Genomic DNA, 26,476 nt, shown 5'->3' with positions numbered 1-26,476 from the left:
TGCCTAGAACTGAACACAGGATTGCAGATGTGGCCTGCTGTATCATATATAATTTTAATCACTTATTTTACATCCTGCCAGTTTCATGTGTTGTATTACAAAGAAAATTCTTTAACATTCTCCCTTAGAGTCATGCATAACTCAGTCTCCCTAGAGTATATTAGAAATTAGCCTGAGGTTTTCATTTACATTTTTAAATTTTTTTAATATTTATATTTAAATGGATTTTTTTTCTCTTTGTTTCAAGACTTCCCTCCAGTGTTACAAATCACAATCTATCCACGCTTACACATCCTGGGCAGCATGTCTTCCTGAAAGTTCACAACAATTTACAATATTTGTTATTATATAATTAATATACAATGGTTAATTATTTAATTTAAAAGAGTGAATCTGTGTTAGATGCAGAGGGAAAACAAAGGATTTATGCATGGCTATTATCCTCTTGAATTTGACCTCTAAGAATAGGTTTTTGTTTTCCCCATGTGAAAAGAGGTGTTAATTTAAAGAATGTGCATTTTTTTTCCATGAAGAAAACATTCCTCTTGCTTATTTGCTTTGAATTTTAACCAACACTTAGTAATTATGTCTGTTTACCCACAGGGGTGGGTGCTAGTTATCTATAAATGTAGACAATTAGAAACAATTGTAATACTGCACAACGATTTTATTAAAATGCACAAGCAGAGCAATTATGAAGAAGGGAAATGATTACAATTCGCAGAAACAATCAATGCTGTTTACCTATAGGAAACCTGAAAGTCCCGGTAGTACTAGGTTATACATATGGACAAATAGCAGATGGAAATAATTTAAATTCAATTAAATGTTCCTCCATCTCAGCCCCTCAGATGTATAGTGTCTCCCCAGTTTCTCTTATTATTGCTGCTTAGTGATGAGCCCTGGCAACAAAGTAGACATTTTTCCAGCAATGAGAGGGAAGCATAACCTCCCTTGGAGAGATTAAGGTTTATTCTTAGTAAGGACCTTGATGGTTTTGTTACAGCCATCTCTCAGCAAACTGGCTCAGAAACAGGGCTATGGTACACCGACTTCTTTTTAACCCTTTCAATATTTATCTTCCTGTCCTCTAGGAGAAGCAGAATGTAAAGAGATTGGGGATTGTGTGCTGGGGTCAACATCAACGTCAACAGACTTGTGCCTTCCCGCTCTTGATTACCTCAGGAAGTGTTCTCAGGTGTGGTGAAAATGAGCCTTTGGATCTCTGTAGGCTCCTCAGATCTCTGGGTCTCAAATGACCCCAGGCAGAAACTGGTGCAATGTATCTACATAGTGTCCTTTGCTTACTACACTTTCTGCTGTCCTGGAGAAATGAGGAAATGGATGTGCTGACTTCTTTCTCTCTCCACCCTCCCCAAGAAAGAGAAAAACACATTAGATACTGTCCTTGATGAAGATATTAAGTCTCATAGATCACTGATGGCACTTAGGGACTATACACTAACTTAAGGATTCTTAACTTTTTCTGAGACATGGATCTCTCTGATGAGGCTTATAGACCTCTTCTTAGAATAATGTTTTTAATCGCTGAAGGAAATGCTAAATTCCAAGAAATAGTTAGTGAAAATAAAGGTGTAATATTTTCCCCATCATAGTTCACAGACTCCTTGAAATCTATCCACAAACTTCTCGTGGGTTTGTAGATCTCTGTACTAGAGGTAAGGAAACACCCATCTTTTGAATCAAATTTGGCAAAATTTATCTGGTCTTTGAGCAGTTATGAGAAGGGGAAAATACTCTGTTTACCTACAGTTGTACAAGTGCAACAGGACCTTAAGACTTAGGAAGCAGTAACCTAAATAGCTATAATATATGGATATTATGGAAAATAGAGGGCCTATGTATCTCCCCCCACCCCAGTATGTGTGTGTAGTGTCTGGGTACAAGTCCTTCTGTGTGCTCTCTTTTACTTTCTCTGTATCTATTTTGTTAGACTCCTTCCCTATTTCTTCTGTGATTCTTCTTTAATTGGTCATAACATGGAAACAATTTGATCATGTTTTATATTTAATGTTGCTTTTCTTAATTTTCAAAAAAGGATATAATGTCATGCTTCCTATGTCTCTTTAAAAAAAGAAACCTGACTAAATTAAAGGGTTTTAAAAAAAAAACTTACATGATCCTAGATTTTTTCAAATTGTAACATTTTGACCCTTAATTTGAAAAAAAAAATCCTTGTTATAGACAGAGACATTTTCGAAGGAAGAAAGATAATTAAGGAGAAATTCAGTGACAGTTGTGAGGATGAATGGATGCTACAAAGCTATACTGCCTTTGAATGGGACCAATTTTAAACAGGCCACATTCATAACTTCATAAATTTCTGGACTCTAAAAGCAAAGTTGTAGTAATAAAACTCTGAGTCATATAGCAGTGGGGATTAAGCCATGGTTCATGGACCACATGTAGTTCTTTACAGATGAAAATGTGCTTTGCAGAAGGTTATGACAATAAGCTAGTTATATTCTTCCATCCCTTTAGCTATATTTCTCTACTGCTACCTACTCTCAATTTATTGTCAAAACAAAAGTACTAGTAAGTATTAAAAAGACCAGTCAAAAATATACTTGACAAGGTAATTTTATTCATCAGACATTTATTAAGTACCTACTGTATGCCAGACACTGTGGTTTAGTCCGTCTCTTACTATTTGAAGAGCTGCCCCTTAGCCAATTTGCCTTTACTAAATGTGTGACCATGTTTCTCCTCCCTACCCCTTCCTTCTTATTCATTGGCTCCCAGTTTCCTCCAAGATCAAACATAAAGTCCTCTGTTGCTTAAAGCCTTTCACAACTTGGCCGCTTCCTACACTTCAGTGCATGCTGTGGTCTAGGTACACGGACCTTCTTGCCACACAGCATTCTATCTCCTGACCCCGTGGGTTTGCCCTAGATATCCCATATGCCTGGAAGAATTTCTTTCCTTGCATCTACCTCTTAGCTTCAGAGTCCTCCTTAGACTCAGCTCAAATTCCATCTTCTGCAGGAAGCCTTTCCTGGGTCCCCACTTCCCTCCCCTCACTATTGCTTTTCCAATGAGATTACCTTTCATATATGCTACATTTATTTCATGTATCTGTAGTTATTTACATGATGTCTCCTCTATTTGAATATGAACTTCTTGTACAACAGGGTATTTGTCTTTCTTTGTATCACCAACACAGTGTGTGGCACATCAATCAAAGAGTTATTAAGTGCCTTCTATGTGCCAGACACTGTGCTAAGCACTGGGAATACAAAAAGAAGCAAAAGACAGTTCCTGCTCTCAAGGAGCTTACAATCTAATGACAGAGTGTGTTGATTGAATGCCCAGGACAAGCAATGTGCTAAGAATGCCTTTGTGAGGCTTATAACTTCCTAGGTAAGTCAGGGTTTGGGGGCCCATGCTGTCATAGATATAGCCTGTCCTGGAAAGAGAAAGGCAAGAGTCTGGACCAGATGGCTTCAATGAGGAGAAAGCATCAATGGTGAATATCCTTGTAGAGATTAAGGAAGAAGATAATAAGAAGGATTCTACCCTGTGTATGACTAGGAGTCCCAAGGTTTCTAATATTTTATAAGCATTAGATTCTTTATTAACCAAACATGTCCATCAATTGCTATGATCTCAGAAAGAGCTTAGGGGTAGCTCTTCTGGACCTAGTAGAAGCTGGAGCTGAAGTAGAAAAAAAGCAGATTTTTCTTCAAATTGTATGTGTTTTTATGTACAATGACTACCTTTTTGGATCTAAACTTGTTATTCTATGATCTATAATTTTCAAACAAAATGTCTACATGTGAAAATGTGAGATGAATGGAGGCTTTTTTTCCTTCTCTGAAACCTGGGATTCCATTTTGAAAAGCATTTTTGAGCAGCAGGCACAAATTGGTATGAGCTGCAGGCCTTCCGTGACTCGGGACAACCCAACAAAGAAACAGCTGACCCATTCTCTAAATTATCACATTCCCTTTTCACTGCTGCTTTGGCTGTTGAGGATGGGGAAAAGATAAGAAATATATTCTGCTGACGGGGAGAGAGAGGTAGACTTTGTTCCTGTGTCCCAAGAGTGCAAGTTTCATGGTGGTAGGGGAGAATCTCAGAAGAAGACTCTAGGAGTAGGGGTCTAAGGTAGAGAAGAGTCAGAACTGCTCTTTCTTGGTTCCCTCCTCCCTAGTCTCCCTAGTCTCCCTAACAGCACTTCTCTCTCTTCCCTCCCCTTTCCTAATATCACTGGATTTCTTCCTAGTCTTTTTTTTTTAGGCATTTAGGGTTAAGTAACTTGCCCAGGGTCACACAGCTAGTAAGTGTCAAGTGTTTGGTCTGAGGCCAGATCTGAACTCAAGTCCTCCTGACTCCAGGGCCGGTGCTCTATCCACCACACCACCCCCTTTTCCTAGTCTTTATAGCCCATCTATGTCCCTTGTCCCTCTAACCACTATGATAGGGCAAGGGAAGAGAGAAGTATTTTTCATACTTTGGAAGCATTTCCTTCTTGTCTGTTAAAAAAAAAAGTAATTTTCCTATAGAAATAATGTTATATGTGATAGATTCAGCATAGAGCCTATCCCCTATATTCCACTCCCCCAAAACCGCCTCTTCATAGAATGTAGTGGAAATACTGTTCGACATTTTTGACCCATATAATTATGGGTTCTAGTGTCTGTGATCTCTGGAGTGTTTTCAGCTGTGGTAAAGGTTAAAGGTTCTGTGGGCAGAGGTTTGATGCTGGGCTCTTCCCTGCTCACTTGCCAAACTGAGGGAATCCTAGATAGTTTCCTTTCTTTAGGTAACTAATGTACTTAAACTCCGTGAGTTGCCGTGTTCGATCTAATGACTGCTTTTAGAGGAAGAAAGAGAAACAACAGCTGTACAGGTCACCTCCACTAAATTCCTGGTGTTATGCCTTACCATGGCATACAGTTGGCCCTAGTTCTTTAATCAATCAAGTATTTCTTATTAGTCTGCTATGTGCTAGGCACTAGAGATACAAGCATAAAGAATAAAATTACCCCGATTCACAAGGAGTGAATGGGAGAAACCGGAAGTACATATAAAGACATACGCAGCACAAATATTAAATTAATAAATGCCAAAATATACATAGTAGTTAAATATGTAGTTTAGGAGGAAGGGCACCAATAATTGGGAAGACAAGAAAGACTTCATGGAGAAGATGGTATCTGGGCTTCATTTTTAAGAAAGAAATGGGGGGGGCAGCTAGGTGACACCGGCCTTGAAGTCAGGAGGACCTGAGTTCAAATCTGGCCTCAAACTAAACACTTGACACTTACTAGCTGTGTGACCCTGGGCAAGTCACTTAATCCCAATTGCCTAAAAAAAAAAAAAGAAAGAAAAGAAATGGACTCTGTGAGGGCAAAGGTGAAAAAGGATTATGTTCAGACGTGGAGGATGTCCATTCCGAAGGCACAAAGATGAGAAATGAAGTTTCATGGTGAGGAACACCAAGAAGTATCCTAAAGGCTATGCCAATGGAAAGGAAGTTCTGGAAAGTACTACCAAGCTGGAAAGGCTTCAGAGATAGGCCTAATGATGGAAAGCATAATGAAGGAAGACTAGCTAGGTTTAAAGAGGCTTATCACCCCCTAATAGTAATGAGATCAATGGAGAGAGTGCTCACCTTGACAAATTATAAACACTTGAAGCCTAGGTTAGAGAGCCTTATCCTGGGAATTAATTAATTTTAATATTTTGACTAGGAAAATATTCTAAGTTTCAGAGAATCAATTGACCAACTTTGACAACTCAAACCATGGATAAGTCAGAGATTTTTCATATTCCCCCACTGCCATCTGTTATTGTTAAATAACTCCTGGGTATTTGTTGTTCCTATAAATCTATTTCTTCCTCTATTTTGTGGATTCTTTTTTCTGTTAGTTGCTTGCCAAAATCTACAAAATGCCCTTGAAACCAATTTTTCTTGGTGGGAGGCTTGCCAGCTTGCCTCGGAGAGTTCAAGAGAATTCTGCTAGTAGTGAGGATGGGATTGAATCAATACTTTCTGATTTTGATGATGACACTGGTAAGTGAATTTAAAAACTGTAACCAGTTAAACTGTTTGCTTTGTGTATATTCCCAGCAACTTAAACAATGATTTAAGCAACATACAATGATGGTTTCCTATAAAATGCTGATGTCCTTTATCCTGTGAGGTTGGCAAACCCAAATGAAACCTCAATAGTTCTCAAATTTCCTCACATCTAAAGCAAAAGGATGAGTTGGTGGGGGATAGACTTGAGAGCCTCTAAATTCCCTACCATTTGTGATTCCAGTTATCTGTGTCTCAGTTTAGGTGCAGGGCATTTGCAAAGAGGCCCTATCTATGGCAGATAACCACAAGTCATTTATAACTTGCAATGTTAAATTTACTGTAATGATTTTTCACTTGAATTCAACAATTTGGAATGAATTTATATTGCTAGATCTTAAACAAAATTGGCTGCTAAGCAAGGTTTTGAAACTTCTTAGGAAATATAATCAATTCAGAATTCCTTCTGCCAAGTCCATATGGCCAGAAAGTTGGGGAAATGGGACAATTAGTAGAGAACAGAGAGAAAATCCACTGTAGTCTACAGGCTCTGAAACTGAATTTTTTTTCTCTTTTTCAAATTAAATCCCATGTCCTCCACCATGAATTAGAATCCAGTCCAGCAGCCTGTTTTCTTGGGTAGCTAATCCTGAGGCTTTTAAAACTAATTATTGGTACATTTACCTCTTTCTGTCTGAGATAAACCAGTTTTATTCTAGAAATGAAGACTGAGTCACATTGATGACATCTTTTTGGAAGTCTAGTTTCTGGGCACAGGATGTATGTTGGTTTTCTCATCATCTGACACTATATGCTATTTCTCACATAATAAAGTCTTCCTACTATTTCACATGGAGGTTGGGAGTATTGCTTTCTTGGTAAAGATGTATATGTAGTAAAACATCACTGATTCAAGCCAATTAGGGAGAAGGCCTTCTGACTTCATGAGAGTTTGAACTGGTGGTCATATAACATAAACTCTCACAGTTGGAAAGGATCTCAAAGGTCATCTAATCCAACTCATGCTTGAACATTAATCTCCTTTTACAACATAGTTTATAAGTAGGCGTTCACAGAATCACAGGTTTAGAGTTGGAAGGGACCTTAGAGGCCATCTGGTAAAATCTCATATTTTACAGATGATGAAAGTGAAAACTTGTCCAAAGTCACACACATAGTAAGTGGCAGAGCCAGGATTTGAACCCAGATCTTCTGCCTCCAAATCCAGTGCACTTTTTATTATACCATAATACCTCTCTAATTTAGTATTTGTTTAAATACCCTTAGTGATGGAGCATGGATATGCCCTGGGACTGTGTCCTGGATCCTCTTTTCTCTATATATTCTATCTCTTAATGATCTTAATACCCCTCCTGTAGGTTCAACTATCACCTCTATGTAGATGACTCCCAGTTGTATCTATGCAGGCCTAGTCTTTCTTCTTACCTCTAGTACTGAATTACCAGAGACATTTCCAAATTAATGCCCTGTAGGCATCTCAAACTCTACGTGTCTAAAATTGAATTCATTATCTTTCCTACCAAACCCTATTCTCATTTTAGTAATTACTAGGAAGTTTTTCCTTACGTCAAGTAAAAATCTGCTTCTTTACAACTCCCATCTGTTGCTCCGAGATCTTTACACTTAGACTAAGTAAGTAAGTATAATCCCTCTTCCACAGGACAGCTTTTAAAAAAATATTTAATGAAACAAGCATTTCCAAAACATAGTATAATAAAAAAGATTGTACTTGAAACTGCAAATCTGTTATGTACAACTTGCTATTCTTTTTAAATATATAATAAAGTTGTCATGTAACATTTTTCTTTACTTCCCTCTGCCCTAAATATAAGGACACATTCCCTGTTTTCTTTTCTAGGCTAAACATCTCAGTTCATTCAACTAATACTCAACTGGCATGATTTCACACCCCTTCCCACTCTAGTCAGCATCCTGTAGTATTGTATAGTTTGTCAGTGGCCTTCCTAAAATATAATGCTCAGAAGAGAACATGGTAATCTTCCAAATATGATATAGTAAGGGTAGAGTGCATTTGGCACTCTGTTTCTGAACACTAGGCTTCTGCTAATGAAGTGTAAAATTCCATTAGTAGTTTTGGTTACTATACCATATTATTTTCTCATGTTATAGTGTGATCTTTTTTTTAAGTTCTTTTGATACCTTACAATCATTTCTAGTTCCTCTCCTCACTATACACATAAAATCACTGAACCATCCTTTATGCATTAAGCAAAACTAACCAATAGTGACCCAGTCTGAAGTGTCTGAAACATTCCACCTTCTGCAATGAAAAAGGAAGTGCGTTCCATTATTTCTTCTCTGGGACCAAGACTAGTCATTGCAATTACTTTGAATTCGACTTCCTTTAAATATTTTTTTTTCATCTAGAGGATGTTCTAAAAGTTTTAATGCACTTTTAAGCTATTAAAGCTTAAAGCTATCAAAGATTAAACATTGAACTTATGTCCTTTACTCTTTTGGGATCCACATATTCTACTATGCCTATATTTAAAGAGGCTGGATTATAATAAATTTATACTTAATAAGTGTTCAATATAAAGTGCTGCTGATCTGGAAGGAATTCTTTTCTATGTTTCTACTTTGTTTAATGGTTGGTATGTTTCTGTGTTTCTAGGTCTTATAGAAGTTTGGATCATCCTTCTAGAACAGCTGACAGCTGCTGTATCCAATTGTCCTCGACAGCACCAACCTCCTACCCTGGATTTACTCTTTGAACTCTTGAGAGATGTTACCAAAGTACCTGGTAAATATCTACCTATGTGTCTTTATATGTGTATTCTGTTATTGGCTTTCAGCACTATACACCCGTAATTGATGTTGGCCTTGCAAAAGTGCCTATAGCTGGTATATGAATGTTGCTAAGCTGATATTCAGTCAGAACTATAGCCATGACTCTTTGTGTCAATGGAAATCCCACAATTTTTAAGCCTGGAACAAGTGGCAAGAAGCAACCTCTTGGTTAGGGGACAGGGATAGAAAGAGAAACTGGGACACTGGCAAAAGGCCACTGCTGGGGAATTTGATGTGTAGGGAGTGGGGACAACCAATGCATGGAAACAAGGAGGAACTCACCCCTGACTACCAATGGTTGTTGTTAAGTCGTTATTCAATCCAGGTCTAGCACTCTACCCATTGTACCACCTAGCTGGCCAATTGTGAGGTTCAAATAAGATATGTGTTTTTATTCGGTCATTTCAGGTGTGTCTGAATCTTCATGACCCCATTTGGGGTTTTCTTGGCAAAGATACTAGAGTGGCTTTGCCATTTCCTTCTCCAGCTCCTTTTACAGTTGAGGAAACTGGGGCAAACAAGGTTAAGTGACTTGCCTGGAGTCATACAAGTAAAAAGTGTCTAAGGCTAGCTTTGAACTCAGAATGATGTCTTTCATGACTCCAGGTCCAGAGCTCTCTCCACTGTGCTACCTAGCTGCCCTGCAAACTGTTAGTTTTCTATTTTAATTAATTATTCTTTCAATTCTTGAAAGGCAGCATGGTATATTTGATATAGGGCTAGCCTGGGAGTCTTTAAAAGACTTTAATTCAAGTTCTTCCTCTGACGCATAATGGCTGTGTCCTGAACTTGATTAGCTTTCAGAATTCAAGACAGTACCTGATGAGTATAGTCTCAGTTTCCCATAACAACATAGATCACTGATAAAATTTTAAGTAACAGGAGCAGAAACCACTTAAGTAGATTCCCTGAAAGTTCTGTGTCATCACAAGCTCAAGAAGATCCCATAATCTAAACTTGTTAGGTAATTCTTAAGTAAAAAAATATCAAATTTATGTTGAAAAAGAAGGCAATTGCTGATCTAAAACTTTAAATAGTAAAGAACAGAGACTTTCCGTCCAATGACACAAACATTCTACTGAATTACATCATTATCTGTATTTATTTTGGCTTATTTTTATTAATTAAATGTCCTTTTGCCCCTGAGATCATTTTAATCTTAAAAGCCTACTTTGTAAACCAAATAAATAGCTTCAAGGAATTCCATTCACTATAACAAACTTTTTTAAAATTGATATATTTTGGTTTTGTATCACCTACCCATTTTATTGTCTATCCCTCCATCCCCAAAAGCCATCCCTGATAACAAAGAAGGGAAAAACTCATTCAATAAACCTAAACAATACATCAAGTCCTAATATATATAATGTTCCACACCCATAATCCCCCATTTCTGCAAAGAAGTGAAGGAGATACATTCTCACAGTCCTTTCTTAGGGCCAAATTTGCTCATTATAATTTCAGAGAGTTCAGGTTCTATTGATGGTTGTTGCTATTCTTTCCATTTACTTTGTTGTGGTTAATAGTGTTTATTGTTTTCCTGATTCTGCTTACTTAACTTTACATCAATTCCTCTAAATCTTCTCATGCTTCTTTGTATTTATCATATTCATAATTTCTTATAGCAGAATAATAATCCATTACATCCGCAACTTATTTAAAACCCAAATGATAGTCATTTGCTTGTCAGCAAGTATTTATTAAACACCTTCTTTCTACCAGTATTGTGCTAGGTACTTGGGATACAAAGAATAAAACAAAACTTTCCCTGCCTTCTAAGAGTTTGCATTCTACTGGAAGATATAACATGTAGAAAGTATATATATATATATATATATAATATATATATATATATGTGTGTGTGTGTGTGTGTGTGCGTGTGTATAGGCTTAATAAATTCTCGTTAAATGACCAAGTTAACCAGAAAAGGTAACTTTCAGCCATTCCTACAAGCTCTTTCAAAATTCTTGGCAACGAGCACCATTTTTTTGGAGCATTATCATCAAAATTCTTTTTCATTCATTCCCCTCAGGAAAAGTGGGATTCTCTACAAACTTTGATTTTCAGGTTTATAACTAACCAAGGGGCAACTTCAAATGAGGCAAAGATCTTCACTTTTCTTAGAGTTTACTCTAGAAATTTGAACACTCAGCATATTTCTCTTTCAGGACCAGGTTTTGGAATATATGCAGTTGTACATCTCCTCCTTCCTGTGATGTCCCTGTGGCTCCGCCGTAGCCATAAAGACCATGCTTACTGGGATGCTGCCTCAGCTAATTTCAAGCATGCCATTGGTTTGTCTTGTGAACTGGTGGTGGAACATATCCAGAGCTTTATACATTCAGGTAGTAAGTTTTCATTTGTATCTTTGTTATCAAGACCATTCATTCTGAGTGTTACTGTAAACGTTATTAGCATTGTCACCTAAAAGCATTTCTTAAACCCTCACACAGATAGGTTTTGTATAAAGGTAACACACTAGGGATACTAAACAAATATATGAATATGAAGTAATTTATATAAGGTACAACTCTGGGAAAGTACACATTAGGAGTAATTTTAAAGGGAATTGTATAATTCTAGAAAAAGGAGAAAAGTAGCTAGGGAGTTTCATGCCTAGATCAGAATGGTATAGGGGAGCTAGCAGAGAAGTAATGTGGCCTAGGAGTGGAGTCAGGAAGACTAAGGTTCAGCTACTGCTTCAGACATTTATTAGCTATGTGACCCTAGGCAAGTCACTTAGTCTCTCTAAGCCTCAGTCTCCTGAGTGGAATGAGGACTTGTAGCAAGTCTCTATCATGTTTGGTATGATTTGTTAGTGAAGAAACATCTAGCTTGACATAGGCTCATGCAAAGCAGAACATTTCTACGTGTCATCCATATAGAGGTGGTCTTCTAGTGAGAGAGTAAGGGACCAAGAATTGAAGCCCCAAAGGACTCCTATGATTTGATATGGATGACAGTAAGGTTGTCTCAGGAAACTTTAATTGAGTAGAGATTATGAGAATTGTAAGTATAGAATTCTACTAAGTCTACTAAGAGTAAATTAGCAGAATTTAAGTGTAGTTTATGTATCAGAAATTATAAAAATGCATAATCTACATCTTTTATTATTAAAATTATTTTGTAAATAGGAATTATGCCTGAAATGTAATTTAATGCAATGTATTGAATGCCTACCTAGTTTACTGAAATAAAGAATTATTTATTGAGTATATACTATGTGTTCTGCACTGTGAGGAAAACTAATTGAAGAACCAAGCTCCCTTTTATGTTTTTTCTTCCCTTATTAGAACGGAAGCTCTTTGAGAGTAGGGACCATCTTGTTGTTTTTGTATCTCTAGTTCTTGCCCAGTGCCTGGCACATAGTAGATATTTAATAAATTATCTTTGTCTGCCTATCTAAGACATAATACTTGTTCTTTTGGATTTACCAGTCTAGTAGGGGAAAGTTTAACAGTGTACCAGAATTTGGCATTTTTCCAGTGTTGAATGTCTATGTCCTTACTCTGAGAGACACAGTTTTATGTATATATAAAAATGGGACAAATGAAGCAAATGATAAAAATGCCAAGTGATGATTGCTTAACTTAGCTTTCATAGGTTGTAACTTCTTTTCTTTGCTCTATTATCTTTCTCCTTTTCTTATATGCATATTCCCCTCCTTTGTCTCTACCTTCTTTCTTTCTTTCTATAAGTGGTCATTTGTGTACATTTTCCTTACAGTGATATGGTATTTCAGGGCCATTGAATGAAATCCTGGTATTTTTGTCCCATAGATATTAGGTATGAAAATATGATCAACACAATGCTAAAAGATCTCTTCGAGTTATTGGTAGCATGTGTGGCCAAGCCGACAGAAACTATCTCCAGAGTTGGCTGTTCTTGCATTCGGTAAGAAAAGTTTCCCATCCAAATTAGATGTGAAAAATAAGAGGAAAAAAATTATTGAAGGAATAACAATTCTGTTTCTATTAATGAAAAAGAAATGATGACATATTAATAGCTTTGCCATCTCTAATGATTAGCCAGTCAGTAAATACCAAATGCCTATTCAATTTAATAAGATTTTATTAAATGTCTCTCATGTGTCAGGTACTACAGTAGGAGCTGAACATACAGAGATGAAAATAAAAATTTATTCTGCCCACAAAGAGTTTCCATCCTACTGGGCAAGTCCCCATGATTGTTGTGAGGGATACAAAGAAAAGGTCCCCACCATCTAATTGTTAAGATGCAAATACTTGAAAGATAAGTACCAGGGCAGCTAGGTGGCACAGTGGATAGAGCACTGGCCCTGGAGTCAGGAAGACCTGACTCTTGACCCATAATAGCTGTGTGACCCTGGACAAGTCACTTAACCCCAACTGCCTTGACAAAAAAAGAAGATAACTAGCAAAAAAGGTAATAAGCCCAAAAATTAAAAAAGGCAATAAATAAATCATAAGTGTCAAGTGAGAGGTGCTGAGAGTAAATGTTATTGAAATTCATACATTACTTTAGGTTGAGGGGGCTGGAAAAACTTCACTGAGAGAAGAAGTAGGATTAAAGAATGGGTAAGATGATAATAGGTTAAAAGGAGAGTATCATAGGCAGAAAAGATATTCTAAGTGAAGGGGATGAGGCAAGAGAGTGTGAGGCATGTCTAATAGTTAGTTTGGCTGGAGACAATAAATTGCATAGTTACAAGTTGAGGCTAGACAGCAGAGGTCCTGAAGCATATGCTATATGCTTAAGAAATGGTGAGCCATTGATGATTTTTGAGCATGAGAGCTACATGCTACAAAGAGTATTGTAGGGAGATTAATCTGACTGTGATGACAGTTTGAGACAAGAAGAGGCTAGAAGTAAGGATTAGTTAGGTTATTATGGTAGACTAGGTATGAGGTGATAAGAATATGAGGTCAGGTGTCATAGCAAGATAAGGAAAGGAAAGGACAAGTGAAAGATTTCAAGGGTGAAAATGACAAGACTTCATGACATTAAATGTGTGGGAAAAGAGAGAGGAAGAAGTCAAAGATGATTCTGAGGTTTCAAGCCTAGATGAATGATTGGTATCATAATAGAAATTGTGGATTTGGGAGTGGGAAGGATGATGATATCATTTTTTTTAGATAGGAATAGTGGAACAGACCAGATGGTGAAGGGGAAAGAATATTGAACTGCATTAGTTGGGAGAACCAGGTTTGAATCCTCCATTTGCTAATGACCTAGTGCTGTAACCATGGTAAAATCACTTCATATCTCCAGGCTTCACTCATTTTATTTGTAAAATTATTGGAGTAGACTAGTTTATGTCTCCAGTTCCTTCCAGTTCTAAAATAATAAGATGATTCAGTGTTTATATCCAAGGGTAAATGTCTAATAATAGAAAGTTGGAAATGTGCCACTGGAACTTGAGAAAGAGCAAGACTTGAAAATATAGAAATTAAAGCTGAAGCCATGTTATTCAAGAGAGAGTGTAGAGAGAGAGAATGCCAACGCCTAAACCAGCATAGTATAGCATCATGGAAACTAAGGGAGGAGAGCCTTTGAGAGACCGATTGGTTTAAAAGTGTCAGCTTGGGAGAAGGTTAAGAAAAGAGAAATGAGGAAGGGAATACTATGTTCTAGGCACATACTAAGTACCTTACAAATATTATTTCAATTGATAATAAGAGAATTAATAAGAAGAGAAGGTAAGAAGAGAAATTGGGTAGAGGAAATAAAATATCTGTAGACCCCTCATTCAATATCTGTAGACCCTTCATTTGACTGTGAAAGGAAGCTGAGAAATAGATTTACGGTCCAAGGGGGCAGCAGAGTTAAGTGATGACTTTTTCAGGACAAGTATACTTGAAGGAAGATGAATAGAATGAATTCCCAGAGAAAAAAAGCTCCATCATTTGTCATATTAAGCCCCCTAAAGTTATCTTTTCACCTTGAAAAAAAGAAAAGCTTTTAATTGTGTTGAGATGTTGGCTAGAGCTCCTCAAAGACACATCATTGATGGCCTTGTTCCCATTTGCAGGTATGTCCTTGTAACAGCAGGGCCTGTTTTCACCGAAGAAATGTGGAGGCTTGCATGCTGTGCGCTACAGGATGCATTCTCTGCCACACTAAAACCAGTGAAGGTAAAACATCATGGGAAAAAAAGTCAAGGGACCATCATCTTAGAGCTGAAAGGAATCTGAGAAGATCTAAGCCCTTTACTTTTCTAGATGAGGAAACTAAAACCCATCAAGGTTAAATGACTTGCCCAAGGTGGTAACTGGCAGAGGCAGGATTTGAACTTGGGTCCCTTGAGTCCAAACCCAGCATGCTTTCCTCTGTACCACATTTCTTTTTCTGCTAGTGAGCACCTTGAAGTCACTAATGTTTTTGATACTAAATCATTGAATCATGGGATCTCAGACCCACAAGGGACCTAAGACCCTCTGCCTGAAGCATGGTGACTTACGTTGACCTAACTTTCCTTTTTACATTAGGTAAAGTTACTTAAAGGGCAGCTAAGTGGTGAAGTGGATAGAGCACTGAGATGGGAATCAGGAAGACCTCTTTATGAGTTCAAATACAGCCTCACCTACTAGCTGTGTGACCTTCAGTTTCCTCATCTGTAAAATGAGCTGGAGAAGGAAATGGCAAACCGCTTCAGAATCTTTGCCAAGAAAACCCCAAATGGGGTCACAAAGAGTAGGACATGACTGAAAAATGGCTGAACAACAAAATTATTTGAAAGCATTTATAGTTTGTTTGCCCAGATGAGATGACACTACTGAGAATCAGCACAGAGATCCAGTACTGCACCCAGTGAAATTCGGTGTGTTTTTCTATAGGACCTATTGGGCTGTTTCCACAGTGGCAATGAAAGTTTCAGCAGTGATGGCTGCCAGGTGAGAGTAGCAGCCCCCTCTTCTTCCCCTAGTGCTGAGGCAGAGTACTGGCGGATCCGAGCCATGGCGCAACAAGTAAGTACCGTGAGTTTTTTCCAGAGAAGAGAGGGGTGGTCTGGTAGCCTGAATGCATAGAAGGTGACCTAACATTGAGGGAAAGTGGAGCAGCTCTTCTTCAAATAGGATATCTCCAACAGTTAAATGTCCAGAAGAAAAGCTGAGAAAGCTTATTGCAATAACCCTCTGGGCATCTCTCTGCTTTCCATTGTTAGTAAGATCCTACCCAGAATCCTCCTGTCTCAATTACTGGCTTTCCTCACCAGCAGCAAACTCATCAGACCACTGCTTGGCTTTAGTTCAAAACTAGACATAACAGATGAGGTCGCTCATGCATAACTGTGTCTGTTGACTTCATGAAAGAATTTGAAACTCTTTTACAGAAGGGAAAAACCTCCTTTATTAAAAAACACAGATTATACTCAAATACTTCAGTTGATCCATGGTTGGTAGGTAGGTATACATAGGGGTAGACAGAGGCAGACAGATCATTTATTAAATGCTTACTCTTTGCTAGGCCCTCTGTTAAGCTTAGGAGGTAAAAATATCAGCAAGACAGTTTCTACACTTGAAGAGTTTATATTCTAATGGAGGAAGATAACATATAAGGTAGAAGTGAAATAGCAGAGACATGGGGTGGGGGAGGAGGGAAGAGCAAAATATGGCTTGGAGATGACTGAGAAGTTAGAAAAAGTAGTAGAAAATATTCATCCCCTAGAGTCCCCTGCAAATAAGCTACTTTACTTCTCACTGGGCAAATTAGGTGACAAATATCACTAAGCCTCTACCTGAAGTGTTTGCATCTTTGTAGAACCTATCAGAGGGAGACTGCAAGAGCAGGGCAGGGAGGAGGGGGTGTAACACTTTAAAAAAAAAAAGGAGAGAGAAGCAAAGATGCAATTACATCTTCTATAGTAATTTCTCCCAGTGTTGAATGCAATGCCTCTTACTCAATAAATGTTGCTGACAGGTAAGGATTCTTTCTAAATCATTTTTCACTTTTCTGTTGAGTGAATTAGGAGAAACAGCTGCAACCTTTTCAAGGGCCCATTAGGTTGTTTTAATTCACTAGGGAAGAGAAGAGACAGAAATCAATGATAGGGGAGACATTTACTGAAGTAGATATTCTTTTAGCAACTCTTAGTTGTTTTCAGACCAGCATCAATATTATCAATGTGTATTGAACTCTGCTAAGGAATGGAAGAATTGAGCGTCTGTTTGGGACTGTGTTTTTTGCAGGTGTTCATGTTAGACACTCAGTGCTCACCAAAGACTCCAAACAACTTTGATCACGCCCAATCCTGTCAGCTGATCATTGAGCTGCCTCCTGATGAGAAGCCGAATGGGCACACCAAGAAAAGGTAAGTAAAGGCAATTCTCCAAAAGATAAGGAAAAAAATATATTCCAATCTCATATTCATTCTGTAATCTAAACAAGAAATCCTAGATTATGCCAGTTTGGTTGTAAAGGATGAAAATTGTTTTATGGTGCAGTTTGGCAAAGAGGTGGTTGGGGATTCTAAAACATTTATTCTTTTAACTGAATGCTTCATGTTTTATATTTCTACTCTCCTGTGTGGGGGGGGTTGCCTTTTTTAATAGTATTTTTCCCAATTACATGTCAAGACAATTTTTAGCATTCATTTTTACAAAATTTTGAGTTCCAAATTTTTCTCCCCCTCTCTTCTCTTCCCCTCCCCTCTTCCGAGAATGGTAGGCAATTTGATATAGTTTATACATGTGCTTTTACTCTCCTGTTTTTATTCATTTTCATTTGTGGCCTAATAAATCTGTCAGTGGTTTTCCATTGTAGCTAGTAGGGAATAAATTTATTTTAAGTGACTCTAGATAGTTTACCAAATCTCACCCTCTTCTCATGACCATAACTTAAGCTTAAGAAGGTAACAAATGCTATCAGCTGTGTCTCTTACATATGAAGAAAATGCTAATGACCCTGAGCATTTGAGCTGCTTTTCATGTAAGGGCTATGGATTGATTTTACTGGTCCCACCACATTCTCTCAACTGGTCTCCTTGACAACCAACAGCAAATGTTTGTGAAACAGTTGGTCAGGGTTAAGGGGCACAGTCCACGGCTGTGAACAAGTCATATGACTGGATGGAACCCATGACCTTGACTTACAAGAACCATGCTATAACCAACTGATGTGCCACACAAGCAATTAAAAAAAAAAACCAACAATCTACAAGCATTTATTAAGTACTGACTATGAGCCAGCAATTGAATTAGTGCTGGGTATATAGATACAGTGAATGAAATAACCCCTACTCTCAAGCAGCTTACTTTCTAATGGAGAAGGCAACAAGTACAGATATAATTATATAAAGAATAAATATAAAGAGAATAGTAGCTAGCATTTATATGGCATTCTAAGGTTTATAAAACCATTTTTTAAATATTATCTTATTTTAATCTCATGACAACTCTGGGAAGTGGGTGCTATGATTTCCCTCATTTTACAGATAAGGAAACTAAAGCAGATAGAGAAGTTAAGTGACTTGCCCAGGGTCACATAGCTTATAAGGGTCTAAGGCTGAAGTAAATTCTGGTCTTCCTGACTCCAGGTCTAGATATCTAGTCACTTTGTAACCTAGCTTCCTCCACAAAGTAATTAAGTACATACTAGTTTGGTGTGAAAGTCATCCGAAGCGAAACAAAAAAAAAATGTATAAGAGGGATTTCACTGAGATTGGGAACTCCTGGGTAAGGAAATTCTCTTTACCAATGCAAGTTAACTTCTCTACAATTTATGGTCTTAGCACGTTGTTAGAAAACTGAGAGGTTCAGTGACTTGCCTAGGTCACATAGTTGGTATGTCAGAGGCAGAACTTGAACCCAGGTCTTCCTAGTTTCAAGGCCACCTCTCTATTCCCTATTTTTTCTCCCTCCTAATACTATTGTCAATATACAGTCAGGAAGTTAGATAATTGTTCTTCTTTAAGTTGTGTCTCTCAGGGCAGCTAGGCGGTGCAGTGGATAAAGCACAGGTCCTACAGTCAGGAGGACCTGAGTTCAAATGCGGCTTCAGACACATAACACTTACTGTGTGACCCTGGGCAAGTTACGTAACTCCATTGCCTTGCCAAAAAAAAAATTATTAATAACAATAAGTTGTCTCTCTCAAAGGATTTTATAATATACTTTTTTTTTGCTTTTTTTTTGGGGGGGTGAGGCAATCAGGGATTAAGTGACTTGCCCAGGGTTACACAGCTAGTAAGTGTCAAGTGTCTGAGGCCAGATTTGAACTCAGGTCCTTCTGACTACAAGGCCAGAGGTCTATGCACTGTACCACCTAGCTGCCCCCGTATAATATACTTGATAATATGGTTACATAGCCTTTCTAATATGGCCATTGGCATGTTTTTGTTTTTGTTTTGGAAGCAATTGGGGTTAAATGACTTTCCCAGGGTCACACAGCTATTAACTATTTGAGGCTGGATCTGAACTCAGGTCCTTCTGACTCCAGGGCCTATGCTCTATACACTGTGCCATCTGGCTGCCCCCATTAATATGTTTTGTTTTGTTTTTTCTTTCTTTTTTTTTTATAATTTTAGGTAATTGGGGTTAAGTGACTTGCCCAACGTCACACAGCTAGTAAATGTCAAGTGTTTGGTCTGAGGCTGGATTTGAACTTAGGTCCTCCTGACTTCAGGGCTGGTGCTGTATCCACTGCACCACCTAGCTGCCCCCAGCCCCATTAACATGTTTTAAGGCAACTTTTTATTACATACTAAACTCAATTTTTCACTTATCTAGTCTAAATGCCTATTATTCTTTGACCTTACATGATAGAGAAGGTGAACCTCAAGCCAGTCAGCTTTACATCTTCATAACAGTTTTTATATAAGGTTTAGAAAAGGGAAAACTTGAAAACATTGGCTAACTTTTAAGATAATGCATGTCAGTAAGTTGGCTATATGTAAAAAGTTATTTTTAGCTGTTTTTTTGCAGCTCTGAAGTTTGTATTCATTCCCAATGCATTTCTTCCCTTTCCTTTTTTTTTTTTTGCTTTCTCAACTTTATATCATCAAGCAGGAATCTAAAGTAATGGAAATGATCCTTTATTATAAAGTGCACCATTTCTAAGTTTGTACACTAACCCCTTAAGAAGAAAAAAACTTCTTTGGTAATGATTCTATGTGACTCACACTCATTTTTGAATTAGAATGTCATCTAATTATGAAAATGGTGGCAAAGATGTGTACTTCTGGAAATATGTCAGAAACTCTGTTATGTGTTTGATAATTAATAACTTAACCTTTAGAAATCAGACTTAGTCCATGTCAGCTCTCATCTTGATCTTCTACTCCCTGGGCCCAAGGCTTTGGCAGAGTCAAGTGGACAGAGCCTCATATTCATTCCCCAGTAAGAGCCATTTCCTGTGTATCTTGATGGGAAGTAATCTGTTTTTTGATAGCTTAGACAATGTCTAAAAGCTATTAGTTTAAGCTTGATTTTTTAGTTCCCGAGCTTGGACATTTGATAATATTTTATTAAAATCTAGGCAGCATTTTAGACTTTTGTACCAGAGCCCATCTGGCTATGGGGATAGAAGAACATTAACTTTTGGTCAACCTTATTAAACTCTGTATTCACTTCATTATAATTTTTAAAAGATAGTACATTTAATATGTAAGAGTTATCAGAACCTTATTATTCATTATATCATTGGTATGTGTGGTGGGTGATAGATGGAATGACTGAGGAAACAAAGGTTCGAGCTCCTGAGCATTTCAATTTATTAAGCAATGCATGCCAATTGCTTAACAAATTGGGACCAGGCCCCTTCCTCTGCTTAGGGCTGGACACCACATACAGGAGGAGACAAACTTTTACACATTAAAAACAATTAATCAAATAAGGCCAATTAATGAAAGGAAATAATACAACATTAGGTAATCTGATTTCTAATTAGATGAAAAATTAAGGACTTTCCAAGTTGGGAGGGAGAGCGCAAACAGGTGTAATTCCCTGAATTCAGAAAAAGAAGTGTCCCACTACCCCCAAATGTCTGTAAATAATCAAAGGAACATGGAAACAGTAACTAATTGATCGGTATGGTTTTGATTGAGTTTCTGGTCAGCATAACCTAGTTAGAAACCCTTAGTTAAAGGTCTTTAAACAACAGATAAAGGTAGCCCAGTTTTCCAGCCATGCTAGGTTCTAACAATATAATAAGGTTTTCTCCCAGTTCCCACAATTGAATAGTTTTCTTACAAGTTAGAAGTTGGCCTAGACTCATAATTGAATAGAAAGGGAAATGAGCAAGCTCCTGAATTGAGTCACAAGATAGACTCAGTGTGGTTCACTCAATTCCCACAATTAACTATTTGCTGTTCTAATCCCCTCAATTCCCTCACATGGAATCATATTTTTCCCTTGAAGCACTGTTAGACAGAGGTCAATAGAATACTATACACACCTTTGAGTGAATGGAAGGATCATCCCTTAATTTTTGTCAGTCAAAGTATATTAGTTCATCGAATTCACAGATTTTATCAATTTTATTTTTATTCTCTTAGGATCATAGATTTGGAGTTGAAATGGACCTGAGGGGTCATAAGTCTAACCATCTCATTTTGTAGATGAAAAAAACTTAGGCCTAAGGCCTAAGAAGTTGAGTGACTGGACCCAAGGTCACAGAGGTAGCAAGGTATCAGAATGTGGGGTTTTGACCTCAGAGCCTCTGATTCTAAATCCAGTCCTCTTTCTATGACACCACACCTTAACCACCTTAGTTCAAAGTCAACACAGCAGTCAAACAGCAAGAGTCGAGCAAAAGAGAAGGATGTTCTTTGGCCTTTAAAACCTCATATATTAATAAAATTTGTCATAATTTCAACACATTATAATTTTTGAGTGATGATATGAATTTTACTCATTTTGTAGGTAAGCATGATATCTTTCTTCATTATATAGTTTGGAATCTTCTAGGAGTAAGGCAAAGAGAACACAACATATCATTAGCCCAAAACATAGTGGGTTAAAATATAAAGGAAATTTTTTCATTTAACTTAATATAGCACCTGGAAATGTGATTTTCTTAGTGTAAAATTTCAACAAAACAAAAAAAGGGTCTGATCATTAACTAGTATTTACTGAGTGACTATGGCAAAAAACTGTAATGTATGTGAAGTGTTTTACAATAGTCCTTAAATGGGCTATAAAAATGTCAGCTGTTGTTACTATTATTATCAAAAGTTATATGCTTATTTAGTATGATTTGCCAGAGAGGCCCCCAGACTATAGCAAAATCATTATCCCAACCCTGCACAAAGGACTCTTGTTGCTGCCCTTGAAAGGGTCAGGAATAATTGCAGAGAAAGAGTACACATCCCTACCGACTTTCCCTGACCTTGAAACAAATTAGCGGGTAACTCTAGGCATTACTCATGTCACTTCCAAAGCACCTCTAATATTATGAGTATTTCAGCCTTTCTATCTGTTCTTACCTATATAACAGAAGCATTTAAATATTTCACATGTATTTAATAGGGAGTAGATAGATGGAATATTTTATTTCCATACAAATCCTCCTAGAGAGCTCTAAATTTTTAGATTTCTAGCAATAACAGATCTCAAAGACAATGGACACTTCATCTGTCATATCTATGCCTTTGCATAGTTTCCGAATGCCTGGAAAGCATTACCTCTCCACCCCCACCTCATAGAGTCCCTCTGTTTAGATAAGACAGCAACTCAAGTACCATCTTTCCTGGTTCCCCTCAACTACTAGTGCCTTCCCTCCCAAACTGCCTTATATTTAACTACTTTGCATAGTTTTGTATTTATTCTCTTTATAGTTATGCCATATATAATATATGTATATATTTATATTTATATATGTCCTTATTGTCTCCCCATTAGAATATTACTGCATTGAGAATAGGGATTGTTTCATTCTTTGTACTTGTATCCTTAACACCTAGTACACAGAAGGCACTTAGTGAATGCTTTTTGATCGATTGATTTTGTGTATGTGTGTACGTGTGTGTGTGTGTCTGTCTGTCTGTCTGTGTGGGTGTATGTGTGTACCCACACATTCATAGTAAAAGGTTTGAAATGGGCAAAGCAGATCAATAGGACTAACCATAGATCTTTGTTGTAATTTAAGAGTACATTGTGACAGTTGCTACTGTGACTGTGGCATGGTCTCAGGTGTGCAATATTCTGAGTTGCTACTATAAATTATTAATTAAAACCAGCAGTTTTATTAGCTTCCTAAGACACTGATGATAATTGTTATTCAGTAGCATAGTTTATGTTAATCCTCCAACTTCTAAATATAATCTTGTGTGTCTGGGATGCCATTAAAGTTCATTAGAATGAATTTAGGCATTTTAAAAGTCATAACAATGAAAGAAAAGTATTAGAAAGTAGCTAACTGCAGCAATTATTGCAGTGTCTATAATGCATCTGAGTCATATTGAAGTCCTATGTAAGAGATGAATGGACTACTAATTTCTTTCTCTTTCTTTGAAGTGTCTCTTTCAGGGAAATTGTGGTGAGTTTATTGTCTCATCAAGTGCTGCTCCAGAACTTATATGACATCTTGTTAGAAGAATTTGTCAAAGGCCCCTCCCAAGGAGAAGAGAAGACAGTCCAAGTGCCAGAAAACAAGTTGGCTGGTTTCCTCAGGTACATCTCCATGCAGAACTTGGCCGTCATCTTTGACTTGCTGTTGGACTCCTATAGGACAGCCAGAGAGTTTGACACCAACCCAGGACTGAAATGCCTGCTGAAGAAAGTGTCTGGCATTGGAGGGGCAGCCAACCTATATCGCCAGTCTGCAATGAGCTTCAACATCTATTTCCATGCTCTAGTCTGTGCTGTCTTGACCAACCAGGAGAATATCACTGCTGAGCAGGTGAAGAAAGTCCTTTTTGAAGACGATGAAAGAAGTACGGATTCTTCCCAGCAGTGTTCATCAGAGGATGAAGATATTTTTGAGGAAACAGCCCAGGTCAGCCCCCCACGGGGGAAGGAGAAGAGACAATGGCGGGCTAGAATACCCTCTCTGAGTGTCCAGCCAATCAGCAATGCAGACTGGGTGTGGTTAGTCAAAAGGCTTCATAAGCTCTGCATGGAACTGTGCAACAATTACATCCAGATGCACTTGGATCTGGAGAATAATGTGGAGGAACCTCCTACCTTCAAGAGTGACCCCTTCTTCATTCTCCCCTCCTTCCAATCTGAGTCATCCACTCCATCCACAGGAGGGCTTTCAGGGAAGGATACACCTTCGGAGGATGACCGAAGTCAGTCAAGGGACCATCTGACCGATGGCATGGCTCCAAAGGGAAACACTGGGGATATGTCAGAGCTGCCCTCCAGCCCCAAAGGGGAGAGGAAAGATCAAAGCAGGAAGAAAGAGTGGTGGGAGAGTGCAGGAAACAAGATCTATACCATGGCCACTGACAAAACTATTTCAAAGTTGATGACTGAGTACAAGAAGAGGAAGCAGCAGCAACATAACCTAGTCCCATTTGCCAAAGACATCAAGGTGGAGAAGAAAGGAGAGCAACTGGGCTCCAGGGGACCAGATTCACCCCTCCTCCAGCGTCCACAACATCTGATAGACCAGGGCCTAATGAGGCATTCCTTCAGCGCTGGTCCAGAGATCCTGAGGCAAGAGAAGAGGCCACGCTCTGGCTCAACAGTGAGCACCTTGAGTATATCTGTGAGAGACGCTGAGGCCCAGATCCAGGTAGGGCCTGGTACACACAGAAGTACAATAGGGGTGGGAGGCAAAGTAGGAAACATAAGATGACATATTTTAGACTCAAGGAAATATGTTGTCTTATAAAATATGGTCAACTTGGGGAATGAAATTTAATGTGATGGTTGAAGGAGACATGGCAAAAAAAAATTTGAACATCATAGGAAGATGGTGTTGACACATCATCTCTAGCATAAAATCAGTGCTTTATCTTAACACTCTCTGAGAGACTCAGAATACATTTTTGTAAAATAAGGTTTCCTAACCTCCTGATAATCTTTTTAAATGCACAAAATAAAAGACATGGGATTTCAAAGAAAATCAATTATATTGAAATTCAGTTCTCAAAATATAAGACAAGTTCACAGACCCCAGGTTAAGAAACCCTTCTATTAAAAAAATTGTGATGGACTTTTTGAAGTTTCATAATAGAAATAATTGTTTAGTATGAGAAAGCAGAATGCCATAATTGAGAGAGTGCTAGAATTGTAGTCAAGTGGACATAAATTCAGATCTAGCCCATATATTTACTAATTGTGTGACCATAGGTAAGTCATTTAACCGCCATATGCCTCAGTTTCCTTATCTGTAAATAAATAGCTATAATAGTAATAATACCTCACTAAGTTGTGAGGATAAAATGAGATTATAAGATTATCTAGATTTAAAGTGAGAAGAGACTTTAGAAGCAATCTACTCTAATCCCCTCATTTTGTAACTGAGAAAATTGAAGCCCATAAAGATAAACGACTTGCCCAAAAGTCACACAGGTAGAAAATGGTGGAGACTGTGCTATTTAAACATCAGTATTGTTATTACATAAAATGGTAATATTATAGATTTAGAGTTGAAATTTCAACTTGAACTAAGAGCTGTTATATTGGCAGCATGAGAACAAATCTAGTATGGTGATGCAGGGTATAAATAGTTTATTCTAAAGTGTATAGAAGGATAGTGATTTATTCACCAGTTATAACACTGCACAAATTTTGTCAGGGTTTTCTTATTGCTACTTTCTTTTACCTTGAAGCTCATGGCTGTAAGTGTTTAAAAATGATCATCTTTTTTAGATGTTTGCTGCCTTCCTCTCCTATTCCATTATAAAATGCCATTTTTGTTGTAAAGAAAAACTAATTGTAGGCCTAAAAACTTGAGGACTCATAGTGATAATCAGACTTGAAAATGAAAATAATATAATGATGAAGAATACTAAAATTTTTTAACTTTCTTTTTCCTTTTAGGCATGGACCAACATGGTGCTAACAGTTCTCAATCAGATTCAGATCTTGCCGGACCAGACATTTATTGCCCTCCAGCCAGCAGTATTCCCTTGCATCAGCCAACTGACTTGTCATGTGACTGATAATCGTGTTCGCCAGGCTGTAAGGGAATGGCTCGGGAGAGTGGGCCGAGTCTATGACATCATCATATAGAAGAAACACATCCCATCAGATAGAAGAAGAAAGTAATGAGGGTTAAACGTATGCCAACTATCTGGTTGACAAATAGCGTCCCACCTCCCCCTTTAACATTTAGAAGAAGGAGCCTGTACATTTGGAGATGGTAACCAAACAAGAAGTCTTTCAGGATACCCAACCTTGAGCCAGCCAAGTGTCTGGTCTAGGCAAATAAACCACGTGAGATGCATTGATCTCACTCATTGCTTTAGGAGTGTCTGTATTACTGAAGTACATCTTTCTATATGTTGAACATTATTAGCCATTGTTTCAGTGTGTGATTGTTTCCAGGAAGGTCATATCCGAGGGCTGCCTTTTTTTGAAAGCACTTTGTTGGCTCAGCGGAATTAGATACAATGGGGACAGTGCAACTGATGCCACCCCTTTCAGAAAAAAAGCCTGCTAGTAAGTCAGGCTGGGTGTCAAAAGCTCAGAAAATTAGTAGCAGGTGATGCTAATGGTAGGAAGAGCT

The 26,476-nt window shown here is 37.8% G+C and overlaps 1 protein-coding gene across 1 annotated transcript in view; it reads left to right on the top strand.

Annotated features, from left to right (window-relative positions):
- ARFGEF3 (ARFGEF family member 3) overlaps positions 1-26,215 on the top strand; it is a 204,201-nt gene extending 177,986 nt beyond the window's left edge. The window contains exons 25-34 of the mRNA XM_020973740.2: positions 1,095-1,198; positions 5,896-6,040; positions 8,703-8,831; positions 11,047-11,223; positions 12,658-12,772; positions 14,889-14,991; positions 15,694-15,825; positions 17,047-17,168; positions 23,311-24,535; positions 25,789-26,215. Coding sequence (XP_020829399.1) covers positions 1,095-1,198; positions 5,896-6,040; positions 8,703-8,831; positions 11,047-11,223; positions 12,658-12,772; positions 14,889-14,991; positions 15,694-15,825; positions 17,047-17,168; positions 23,311-24,535; positions 25,789-25,980 — 2,444 coding nt within the window. The 3' untranslated portion in view covers positions 25,981-26,215. The remainder of the gene's footprint in view (positions 1-1,094; positions 1,199-5,895; positions 6,041-8,702; positions 8,832-11,046; positions 11,224-12,657; positions 12,773-14,888; positions 14,992-15,693; positions 15,826-17,046; positions 17,169-23,310; positions 24,536-25,788) is intronic.
- Positions 26,216-26,476: the final 261 nt, after the last annotated feature.

Source organism: Phascolarctos cinereus, unplaced genomic scaffold (genome assembly GCF_003287225.1).
Source record: "Phascolarctos cinereus isolate Bilbo 61053 unplaced genomic scaffold, phaCin_HiC Scaffold_5;HRSCAF=322, whole genome shotgun sequence".
NCBI lineage: Eukaryota > Metazoa > Chordata > Mammalia > Diprotodontia > Phascolarctidae > Phascolarctos > Phascolarctos cinereus.
This window is presented reverse-complemented; position numbering and strand designations above follow the sequence as displayed.